Here is a 12562-nt window from a genome sequence, read left to right on the forward strand (position 1 = left end):
AAAGTCATAAAAGGAATACCAATCTATTAAATTAAGTATCTTGTAAATGGATTGCACTGAATCTCAAACTCTACCTTCAATACCCTGTGAGAAAGCATTTTCTGAGGCATAGTCAGGTACTAAAACTGCCACATTAACTCAAGAATGTCACAATAAAATGAGCAAACCAAAATATGGAACTTACCTTATAATAAATAAGTGGCAAATTGCAGGCACTTTTCAGCTTGCAGCTATCTAGCATAGTTGATTAGAAAGAAACAAAACATCTTTCACTCCAGTGAGAGAGCTGCATATCCGGGCTTTCCTTACTGAATCCCAGTGAGGGAGGCTGTCCACCTCCCAGGACTAGTAACAGCTTCTTTGCAGGAAGCACTTGCTGCTCTGAACTGCAGCGACTTAGAATGAAAGTAAGAGGAACCCGTGATGTTTAAATACCGTTGCTTCACATTCACAGGATATGACTCAACTCTCTCTCAAACCAGTAGGGGTAGAATCTCCCTTCGCAAATTGTTAGATTATATAACAACCATCACATTGTGGGGGGTCCTAAAATGTTTATAAACTAACACTTAAAATGTCACCTCTTAAACATACAATTTTTTTTTAGTAATTAACCTCTTCCCTGTGTCACAAGGCGCAAACAGAAATAAGAATAAAAATGGCACAAAGAAAAATTATTCTGCTTGCTCTCTGCAGTAAATTTAATGTTATTAAATGTATGTAAACTTACCAACATCTCTCTCATAGAGATATATTTTAAAAGGCACCCTGGCGTCACTAATATTCAAATCAGCACAAAAAGAATGTATAGACTAAAACTCTATTTTAATATGCAAGAGGTAGCAATTCTATACAACACAATAGCATGTCCTTCACTAAGAAGAGAATTGGATATAGATGTTCGTGGTTTGTAGGTGCTGATTCCCGTAGAAGTCTTGCCCCTTGCTGTCATTACCTCATAATGCTCAACTCCAAGCTCTCCTTCATCTGTTTTGTGAACATTTCTTTTTTTTTTATCCTCACCCGAGGACATTTTTCCATTTTTTGTTCAGGTAGAGTGGGAGGGAGAGAGAGGAAGAGAGAGAGAGAGAGGGAAACATCCACGTGAAAGGGACACATTGAGTGGCTGCCACCCGCACAACCGACCAGGGCCGGGGACAAACTGCAACCAAGGTACGCACCCTTAGCTTCAACCAAACCCGGGTCTCTCAGGACCGCAGGCCGATGCTCTAACCACTGAACCAAACCGGCCAGGGCTGTTTTGTGAACATTTCTGAAGGAATATGACTAATGCCACAACCCCTCCAGTAAATTTGGCAATATTCTGTGGTTTCTCTTACCTCTATATCTGAGCCAAATTAAGCTTGACCCCACATCGAATCATTATATTTGGACATCTCAGTCAATAAATATGATAGACTTACACCCTTGGAGAAAAATCTACTACATAAATTCAATTGCCAACATCATCATTAAGGACAAAAATATTTTTTAAAAAGCACATGTCAATAATAGCAAATAAACTAAAACGATCTACACCAGAAAGGACTGTTCAATATAAGGTGAATCACATATGTAATTTCAAATATTTTAGTGATCAGATTAAAAAAGTAAGAAGAAACATGTAAAATTAATTTTAATGTTTACCTCCATATATCTAAAATATGAAAACATTTCAACATCTACTCAACATAAATTTAAATAGTTTTAAATGTTTGTACTAGTCTTAGAGATCTGATGTGTATTTTACATTTATAGTACATTTTAATTGGAACTGCGTACATTCGACTGCTCAACAGCCATACATGGCTAGAGGCTGCCATCTTAGACAGCATATAGAGTTTGAGGTCCATGCTTAGTCCTCAGGTTGAAGTTCAGATATTCTCTCTTCAGAGAGATCTTACCTTCCCACCCTGCCTGAAATGACATTGCCCAATTACTTAAAATCTCCAATGTACCTTCTAACATTGGCCAGTCTTCGATTTTTTTTCTATTCTCTTGGCCTTCTGAAAGTTCTTTTATTGACTTCAGTAAAGTATAGCTTGGATTTATTCAACTGTCAACATAACAGCCAGATTTTTATAGTAATATGCTTTATATTAATTATTAGCCTTGAAATTTGTTGGAAAACATCTCTCTAAATTGGGCACAATTGTTTTCGCAATTAACAAAAAATGTAAACCATTTGCTACTTTTTTGGCTTGTGATAGTCCTCCAAAATCTTCACATTACCTTAGATATGTGCATACCACCTCATGCTTTTGTATTTCCCTAGACTTCTACAGCATTCCCTCTGTAAACATTACACAGCAGAGGATGCTTAGAGTCTGAGGCAGGAGCCAGAGTCCTTTTGATTTCTACTAGAGCTCACCAGAATTTGAATTTGTACAGTGCGGACGAACTGATGAGTTTGTCACGCAGTAAGTACTACTCTATTTTATTCTCAAGGCCCACTTATCCTAATATCTTCAGCCTCCTCTCTTAAACATCCTAATATCTTAAAACTCCAGAGTCTGTGCACTTTCTCTTTTCATTCTCCTAGCCTCCAGTTAAAACATTAACATTATGCCAAGTTTACTTTAGATTTTCCGGAAGAAATAAAACATTACAGATACAAATGAAGCCCCCAGACCCCTTACCTATTCCACCTCTTTCCTTCCTCTCCAACGGTAAACACTCTCCAGGGTTATCTTTGATCACTTCATACATCTTTCTACGCTTTTGTTAAATATCTGTATATTCATAACAAGATGTTGATGAATGTTTTGTTTTATAAAATGAAATCATAGTATATAGATCCTTTGATTAATTAATTAGAGAGAAAGTTAAAAAAAAAAAAAGGTGGTAGTTCCTAGGAATCCTAACAATTGGCATATCTTCCTGTATTAGAGTATTTAACTGAAGTTAAAAATAAGCTCTTGTTCCTTGAAGAAATTCCATGGTAAAACATTTGTAAACAAAGCATCCAAATTTTAGTAAATATGATGTTCACATTATGTTTCTCTCCATGTAGTCAATATCCATAGCTTTTTAAAAAGTATACAATATACTTAATATTCTTCACCCTGAAGGGAGAAAAGACTCAAACCAGGAAGAGAGAAGGGTTACCAGCAGCATGCCCCATTTCCTGAGGAAAGACTCCGGGCATCCCATCTCCTTGAAGCTATGTACTTTACACTTCAGTCTTCCTATCACTGTATCTTCTGGGACATTCAAATTAAAAGTGTTTTCAATTCTTGGGGGGTGATAGTGCCATGAACCTGGAAATGAGAAAATAAGACTGCCATCTAAGAATTAAACTTTAAAATAAACTATAGTAGGTCAGAGTATATAGATAAATGAAGGAAACTTTAACTGTCAGAATGATGCAATTTCAAATGCCTAGAGTCACGTACGTTTCCAGGAAATAATGCAGATCAATGTCATGGACCTGGTGGGGACCGTGGTGAACTGAAGGAAGGATGGGACTCAAGCCTCATCTAAAGGTGACAGCCTCTGCTTAGCCACAGAGAACTGACCTGGTGTGGAAGGTTCAGGAAGACCAAATCTCTGGATATTTTACGAGAGTCTAGAGATCTGGGTTGTAATGTGAATACTCCTGATTTTTAAATCTTAGAAAACTTTTGATGTGTCCCATGACAGCTGTCTTGAACTCTAATGCAAAATTAACGCAACCTCTAGTATGGAAATAATCTGATAGAAAGACATAGTCCAGACAAGGAAATAGGTGCAGAGCACTCTCAGAAGCAAGCATAGGCAGTGGCCATTCAAACCCTGGAGATAGTGCTCTGGGCTGGTAGCACATTCCTTTTTATTGTCTACCAGCCTCTAATCCCATTAAACCTGTGAGTCTAAGAACAAACTGCCCTTCTAATTCCAAACTCACCAAGCTGCTTTCAGATTAGAATTTGGTATCTTGTTTGAATGCTTTCAGGGAGGACCTGCTGGAAATGAGGAACCTGAGGTGCAACTCAGCAGCTATGTCTCATTATAAATTCATAAACTGACAGCCTCTTTAGGGATGTGGCTGGCATGTGTTTAGGGATGTGTTGAGGCACAAAATGGGCTGGGTAGTAAACACGAGCTGCTGGTCCCAGCTGATTCACTTCTTGTTATAAATGGAAACACTGGCATTCTGATCCTGGAGTCCTATGAGTTTATTCATATGAGCCCAGCTCTGGGGGACAGGTAGGCTCTGGAACTGCTGACAAATAAGGTGTCTGGGCCCACATGGCTTTAGACCAGGCCATGGATAGTGGCAAATTCCCTAATACAAGTCCATCCTTCAAGGCCTCTTGGGAACTTAAGTCATTTCTCTTTCAGCCTCATTTCCCTCAGTCTTCCCCCTTGGCCATCCCTTTCAAAGGATCCCTACCTGGTTCTCTGAAGGTTCAAAAATGCCTGGAAGTATTAAGTGAAGAATTAAAGATAAAACCCAATGAATAGGGACAGAAACTTACAAAATTTAAAATATATATTTGAAATCATTGGCTCTCAGGAGCAGACACTGTGTTATGTGCTTGCTATAAACCTTCCCATGTCATCCTCAGAAACTCTGCGAAGCAGGTACTCTAGGCAATTATTCTATTTTAAAAAGGAGGAAACTGAGGCTCAAGGGGATTAACTTGACCACATTCGCATAGCTAACAAGCAGTGGAGTTGTGATTGGAACCTGAACCTTCAAACACTACCTATGTTGTCTGTATATTCTATTTCACCTTTAAAAAATAACACCAAACATGCATCATGCACTTACTATATTATTTGCCAGGCGGTATTTGCATTACAAATATTAACTAATTTATTCCTTATAATATGAAATGAGCATTAAAATATTCCTATTCTGATAAGGAAACTGGGGCAAAGAGAAGTTAATTTGCCTGAGATTATACAGTGAGTAGGTGGCATAACCAGGATTTAAACCCAAGCAGTCTGGCTTCAGAGTCCCTGCTCTCCATCTGTGTTACTCTCAGTGTTCCCTAGGAAGAACTGATGAAGATTCCAGTTTTTCTATTTTAACTTCAGTAAATACAATTTTTTCAGGAGGATAGATAGAAACACAAGGGAAGGCAATGCTTTATATCAAATCATTTCTCTTTATTGTATACCAATTAAAGAAACTTCAACTCTTCTGTATTTGAGAAATACAGAGCAAGTAATAACCATAAAATACTACAACGCTGTATACCATTATTCTTAAGGGATATGTCCAAGGAGGGGAAAAAATTTAAGTCTATCTTTTTTTTTTCACTACTGCAAAGAAAATAAAGGAATACATTTTATTTCTGCATTTATATATCTTGGGAGGTAAAGACTGGAAAACTTTTGAGAAATCTAAGATGAAGCAAATATTCCAGAGTTTAATTTAAAGGTCATTTTGTCTTAGAAACTGAGCAAGTTTAATTTCAGAATAAAAGTACACTGAACGTAGAAAAAATCGATGTGGCCACTTCCTACTTTAAGCCAAACTTTCTTTTAAACTTAAAATGGAACTTTCAGATCCATAAATTTCTAACTTTTATTGAGAATAATACTTTGGAATTGATTTGGTAAAAATAACACCTGACTCATACTGTAAATATGAAGAAAATGTTCTATTTAAATGGTGAGAAAAGGTTTTCATTGGTTCCTTCCCTTAAACCAATTTAGACCCTTTTACCAGGGCCTAAATTGGTAAATTCATCCTGAGTTCAGGAAGACTCGTTAAGTTCTGGATCTGTTTTGTTGCCCCTCTGCTTTTTCACTTTGTCCACAAACACTTTCAGGAATCGGCCCTTTTGGGAAATAGAGAATGAGGTGGTACTGAACAAAAAGGGCCCGTACCTGTAATCCTTTCTTCTTTCAGTCCTCTGTTCTCCGTAACAGTCCAACCATGTTGCTTAACATATTTTATATAGATATTTTACATCACTACCCCCCAGTAATACTTTTTCCTGGTCTTATACTTCATAGAATTCTCAACATAACCCACAAATATTTAAAAGAATTGTCCTGGAATAGAAACCACACATTTGTACTAAAAGAGACAGGAATAGTACAAAATGAAAAGTGGACTTTGAACACTATGGACACTCTAAGAATAGTAGACAGGCCAAGAAGGCTATTTAATTTTTCTTGTTTGTTTTTGCATTTGTTTATTTTTTATTTTATTTTTTTATGAAAGGCAAGGGATGATGCAGAGGGAAGAACCAAGAGTCAAGGGGTGGAACCAGGAGCTGCAAGTGACAATTCCCAGCAGTAACACTACACCCTGATGAGGAAACTGGCAACAGGAGCCTGGCTGGATTTTGTGACCACTATGGGCCAATGATTGGTGTTTGTCTCCTGCGTTTCCAGTCCTTCTGAATGGATGGGTCTATAGCAGTTTACCTATGCCTGTCATGCCATTGAAAGTTGGGTGTTGGGGGGGGTGGTTTGGGGGAGAAGGGAGATGTTAGTTAAATGGTACAAAGTTTCAGTTATGCAGGATAAATAAAACCTGGGAATCTAAGGTGCAGCAATGACGACTACTTAAAATTTGCTAAGATTTAAAATTTTAATGTTCTCATCACATACAAAAAAATGATAACTATGTGAGGTGATGGATATATTAATTAGCTTGATTGTGGTAATAATTTCACAAGGTATACATATATCAAAATAGCATATTGTATACCATAAATATATATGATTTCTATTTGTCAATTAGACCTTAATAAAGCTGGGGAGAGGGAAAAAGAAAGTTGGTTATGGGTAGCAGATAACTTTTCCCTTTAGTTCACAATTCCCCTCAGATTTAGGAGCTGTATCCAGAGGACTACACTAAACCTTAGATGATAAAAATACTAGACTTTAAACAGATATTTAGATTTGAGGGTCTTGGGAGAAGAAGATGAGTATATTTTGCATGTGAGGTGGATGTGAGTTATAGCTGCATGGTAAATTATGGAAGATTGCATCTTCCAAATAAAGACATACAAAAAAATTCTGCCTATTCCACATGCTCTTCTCACTATTTGACTTTGACATTCCTCCCATCAAGAGGTGATAGAAGGTCCCTTCCCCTTAATATAGACAGGTTTGTGACAATAGCAGAAGTGACGCTGGGTGACTTCTGAGGCTTGGTCATAAAAGCTGGTACAGTGTCTATCTGGTTCTCTTGAGGGCTTGCTCTTAACATTCAGTCATCACACTACAAGGAAGCCCAAGCAGCCCACAGAGGGGCCCACAGAGAGAAAAAGATAGGTTAACAGCCCCAGTCAAGCTTCTGGCCAAAGACCAGCACCAACTTTCCAGGTCTTTGATAAACCTTCAAGGTGGATCCTCTAGCCCCTAGTTGAATGATGTTACATGGAACAGAGACAATTTGCCCTTGCCAAACCCTGCCAAAACCACATGTTGTTGAATAAAATAAATGATTGATGCTATCTTAAGCTGCTGAGCTTTGAGGAAGCATGGTATGCACGATATGTAATTGGAGTACCTTCTTTCTGCTTCCCATACCTGCTATCTTCTATTTCCCATGACTTTACTAGAAGATACAGCTGACCAAGTCATATCCCAAGCCTTCCTTATTTTTTTTTTTTCCATTTGGATATCTGCCACTAAACTGTAATCACCTTGAGGTTATGAATTATTTCTTAGAATTATAATAGCATTAAAAATTTACTGAATAACTCAATTATCAAAATATTTTGTTCCTGATAATTAATAGGATCTCTAGTGGAGTCTTGACTCATAACATGGAAATTCTCTGAAACTGCTTACTAAATTAACAATACTGCTAATTTCCCTAATGTAAGGGAAACAATAAAAAATCAATTCACTTGCCAATATTAAAATAGTTTGTACTCATCAATTGAGAAATATCCTTGATGAAAACACCTTATGATTAAGAAAATATGATGGGAAAATATACCACACATTTCTTCATAAGAAGATGATATACTGTTTTGCCTAAACCTTAATACTTTGACTTTGATAAATACTGAACAATAAGTATAAACATAGTTCTGCTTTATCATCTAAAAGCATAATATTATAAACATTTCTCAATATCCAACTATAATATTTGTTATTACCATTTCTGAGAATTTCACATTTTTTTTATTAGTGAAATATACTATATATTTTTCTAAATATTTCTTTATTCCTTCTGTAACACATAACCACTCCAAAATTTCCCCTGCAACAGATTTTTGGTATTTGCACATTCTTTTTTGTTTTTCTTCTTAGTAATTATTTCTGCCCAAGGCAGGCTGCTTTCTTTTTTATTATTTATGTTAGATTTTTATAAAACACATTTTCTCCAAGGAGTGGTACTTGGCATGCAGAGTGTTTGTATGTGTTTTATTTATTTGTTTGTTTTCATGGACGTCTTTCAAGCATTGCAATAACAAAGAACAACAAAGTTAGGAGGAAAAGATCACAAGTGAATGACGAGTAGCAAGGTCAAAAGTAAACAGGGGTCAGTTTATATGTAGACAGTGAGAACTCAGGGAATTGTGAACATAACTCCATCCAAACCACATCCTACATTACAGTGCTTCCCTTGGGAAAAGAAGGTGCTCTGATTGTTCATTTTTAAGTTGATTTCAGAATCCCTGGTTCCAGGTTACTCTGCTTTTTCCTATGTCTTATATTTGTGTCAAGAAGAAGATATGCAATAGCAGTCCCTGATCTTTGTACATTATGCTGGATTTAAGCAAAGCTAAATGGGGAAGCAGCCCAAAGTCCATGACTCTTATTTGACTTCTGCTACTTTTAAACTAATTAAAGCAATGAATTGATATACCACATTGGTGGCGGGAGTGTTGACAGTGGTTTTAAAATAAAGGAAGGCATAGCAGACAGTGAAGAGAGTTCTGTGGGTCTCTTGTCCTGAGGGGTGACAAGACCTCAAAGGGGAAGGCTGGTAGTCACTTACAAAAGTGGAACTGTAGATACTCCAAGTGGGATCTTGGAATTAGAACCAAGCTGATTTAAAGACAGTGAAGAAATATGATCTTTATCACACACTGATTTTGTGGGTAGAGAGTCATTCAAAAGTGCCACATCTTCAGTAAAGCAAAATGGGAAAAGCACACACCAGTGCTCCATCTGTGCCACACAAGAGTATTCGTATTTCCACATGGAGACTGTGACTTCTTGAGAGAGAGTTTTGATAGGGGAGAAAAGCGAAGTCTTTCAACAGCTTCTTTAAGAGATATTAATGACCCAAGTGTAGTTAGTGAACTAATCACTAATGAACTTTTCCATTCTCAGGAAAATAAAAAGGAAATTCTTAATTGCTTGTGCAAGTTGATATAGTTAGAAAATAAATACACCTGTTACAACCAACTTCAGTTGGTCATGACAGAGAACTTCTAAGAGGAGTAGTTATAGGCTACTCAGTTTCTGCTTTGTTGAGAGCCTTAAAAGTGGTGAAGGAAAAGAAAGAAGAAGGATGTGTGAAGCAAGAAGTAAATGCAAGAAAGGAAAAAGCAGAGTTGTCTCAGAAGTTGCTTGAGGAAATGGGTTTGCTTAAAAGAGTTTCCAAAAATGGTAGAAGCTCTAATTCTTGCAGTATGCTAATGCACAGAAACGTTCGGCATCTTACAGAGAGAAGTGAAATACATGGGAGCAGAAACAAACCAACAGTTTATCAAACAGATCATACAGCCACATAGAGCAAACATTTATTCCAATTATTTCCACCAAAAGGAACCAGAGATTCCTAAATAAATGACTGACTACAGGTCTGAGGCAGGGACATTTTATGCCAGAATGCAACAATGAACAAAAAACGAACAGGTTATGCCATAAGAATAAAAGATACAATAAAAGATCCCCAAATTCTGAGAGAGAGAAAAGGGAGTTAGAAGGAAGCTCTTCTTTGCAAAGTATTCCAGTTAATAAACACAGAAGGAGGACTTCTGGTTTCTGGTCTAGCACGTAAGAAGCTTGGAAGTTATCACACCATCCCAAGTAAAAATGTGAACAATCTAAATAATTAACAACTTTTCTTATATGGCAGAAAAGTACAGTCACAGGGCAAACCACTGCCTCAAAAACTGGAGAGACAAATGGTTACAGAGAATTACAACCTACTGGAGCAAAAACCCACCAGCAGAAGCCTCTGCAGGAGCCAGTGCCAGGAGAGGAAAACCTAACTGTAACTGACGAAAGGCTGGAGGTTCAGTGTGAACCAGTCTGGGAGTTTAAAACTCCAGGGGCCTAGTCAAGGGTGGTGGGGGAGGGGCTCAGGGGTGGGGGTGGTGCATGCTTTTGTGACTTGACCTCCATGGCGCTCTCAGAATAGCAAACAGAACATCAAGCAAAAATCTCCTTCCAGCAGGTGGCGCGGTGGGAGGGAGGCTGCCACTGAAATGACGGGAACATTCTGTTGGTAAGGAGGCCTGCCCTCAGGGGAAACTAGTTAATCAGAGCCTGCCTGGGTATTACCAGAGTATAACTGACCTGGAGGAAAGGGAGTACCCTGGTCCAGCCCCTCTAGCCATGCTGTCAATCAAAGGGGAGAGGCTGAGAGAACTGAGAAGCCCTGTGAAGTTCGCAGCCCAAGGGCACAGGCTCACTCACTAACAGATGGAAACTGAACCATGGGGCTGTAGAACAGCCCCAGTTCCTCATACCATGCCACCACTTCGCTAAAGTCTTATTTACTGGAGTTTCTTTTACCCCATCCATCATGTCCACCTTTCAGCAAAAATTAAAAAGCACACTAAAAGGCAAAAAACACAGTCTGGAGAGACACAGCAAACATCAGAACCAGATTAAGACATGGAAGAGATGTTTGAAGAATCAGATCAGAAATTTAAAACAACTGCAATTAATATGCTAAGGGTTTCAACGAAAAATAGGTAGATAACCTGCAAGAAAAGATGAGTAACGTAAGTAAAGGAGCAGAAATTCTAAAGAAGAATCAAAAAGACATGTCAGGATCAAAAACACCCTAACAGAAATAGAGAATGCCTTTGATGGGCTCATTACTAGACAAGATAAGGCTGAAGAAAGATCTCTGAACCTGAGGCTATGCCAGTAAAAACTTCCCAAACTGAAAAGCAAAGGAAAAAAAGGTGGAAAAACAAAAAATCCAGAACAGAATATCCAAGAACTGTGGGACAACTACAAAAAGTGTAACCTACAGATAATATAATTAGAATAGCAGGAGAAGTAAAAAAGGAATAGAAAAAATATTTGAAGCAACAATGAATGAAAATTTCCATAAATTAATGTCAGACCACAAACCACAGACCTAGGAAGGCCAGAGAATACCAAGCAAGAGAAATGCCAAAAAACACAGAAGGAATAATAAATTAGAATTAAAAAAAATAAAAACCCAAAGTCCACACCTGATAAATTTATATTAAAAAGTTCTCTATCCTAAAACGAAACCCTTTTATTTCAAAATAGATAGGTTTTCTGTCAAGATACAAAATAGCCTATAGAGGGGAGAAAATACCTTGTTTCTTTTGGTTCAAGTGTATGAAGAACTGCTCTTAGTCAAAGTAACATTTCTGTGTACGTATGTTTTATGGTCAGTACAACAAACTTAATGGGGATTCTGAGCCAGAACCACAGAAGTGAGTTATTTGCTGCCAGCCCCCCAAGTCCCTAGTATATCTATCAGCTTGGTCCTGACTGTGTGTGGAAGGCCCAGGGCAGAGTGAATGAAGCCCTAAAACCATCCGGTGGAGAGAAATAACCTAGAGAGACAGATCTAAGTTGCATCAGAACAGGATCCCATTATTCCTGCAGATCTCAGGTTTCCAACGGGGAAAGTCTTCTGCTGGCCAGATGTGTCAATGGAGAGAATGGAAACAGGGAACCTGAATCATACACAAACAGGCTAAAGAGTTAGTTCATCTAAGGAACCTCTATCAAACACTAAATAAATGGTTTTATTTGCTTCTAATTTTAGGTAGTATATAAGAATATAGCTATTCTTTTGACCTTACAAATAATACAGTATTTCATCCACTAGATCATATGCTATCTTCAGCCAGGAGCTATGTTTTTGTTTTTTCACCATATATGTGGTCAATTGCTAACCTGGGGACAATCTTTTATGCTTCCGTGTATTCACATATGAGACTATGTGACTTTGCAGCAACTCTTATTAAAAGGTGGACATTTTCTCCTCTTCTTAAGTGGAGGCTAGCCTTGTGACCTGCTTTGAATGACAGGATACATCATAATTAATGCTGTGCTAGTTCCAAACATAGACTTCAAGAGGCAGTTCATGTCTTTACAAAGTTGCAGACATGAACAAGCCCAGGCTCACTGGCTGGGGGTGAGAACACTTTTCAACCAGACACAAGAAGCCGAGGCCATTCTTGCCTAGCCAGCCTTAGCTGACCCTACAGCTAACTGCAGAAGCATGAGTGAGCCAAGTCAAGACCAGAAGGAAAGCCAGTTATGCCCAGCCAAAATGCCAACTTGCAGAATGAAGAGCTAAATAAATGGCTATTGTTTTAAACCACAACGTTTAGGGGTGGTTTATTCTGCAGCAAAGGCTAACTGATACACTACAATCCTTAGTGACTACCACAGCACCAGACATTTAGAAGGCACACATCACAAG

General features: G+C 38.0%; 1 protein-coding gene across 7 annotated transcripts in view; it reads right to left on the bottom strand.

Annotated features, from left to right (window-relative positions):
* MCTP1 (multiple C2 and transmembrane domain containing 1) overlaps positions 1–12562 on the bottom strand; it is a 490459-nt gene that overhangs the window by 336535 nt on the left and 141362 nt on the right. The window contains exon 1 of one of the 7 annotated variants that reach the window (XM_036278919.1): positions 185–386. The exons of the other annotated variants lie outside the window; for them this stretch is intronic. Coding sequence (XP_036134812.1) covers positions 185–241 — 57 coding nt within the window. The 5' untranslated portion in view covers positions 242–386. Of the gene's footprint in view, positions 1–184; positions 387–12562 lie in introns of those variants that run through there. 7 annotated transcript variants of the gene reach the window in all.

This window comes from Molossus molossus, unplaced genomic scaffold, assembly GCF_014108415.1.
Source record: "Molossus molossus isolate mMolMol1 unplaced genomic scaffold, mMolMol1.p scaffold_m16_p_3, whole genome shotgun sequence".
In the NCBI taxonomy this organism is placed as follows: Eukaryota; Metazoa; Chordata; class Mammalia; order Chiroptera; family Molossidae; genus Molossus; species Molossus molossus.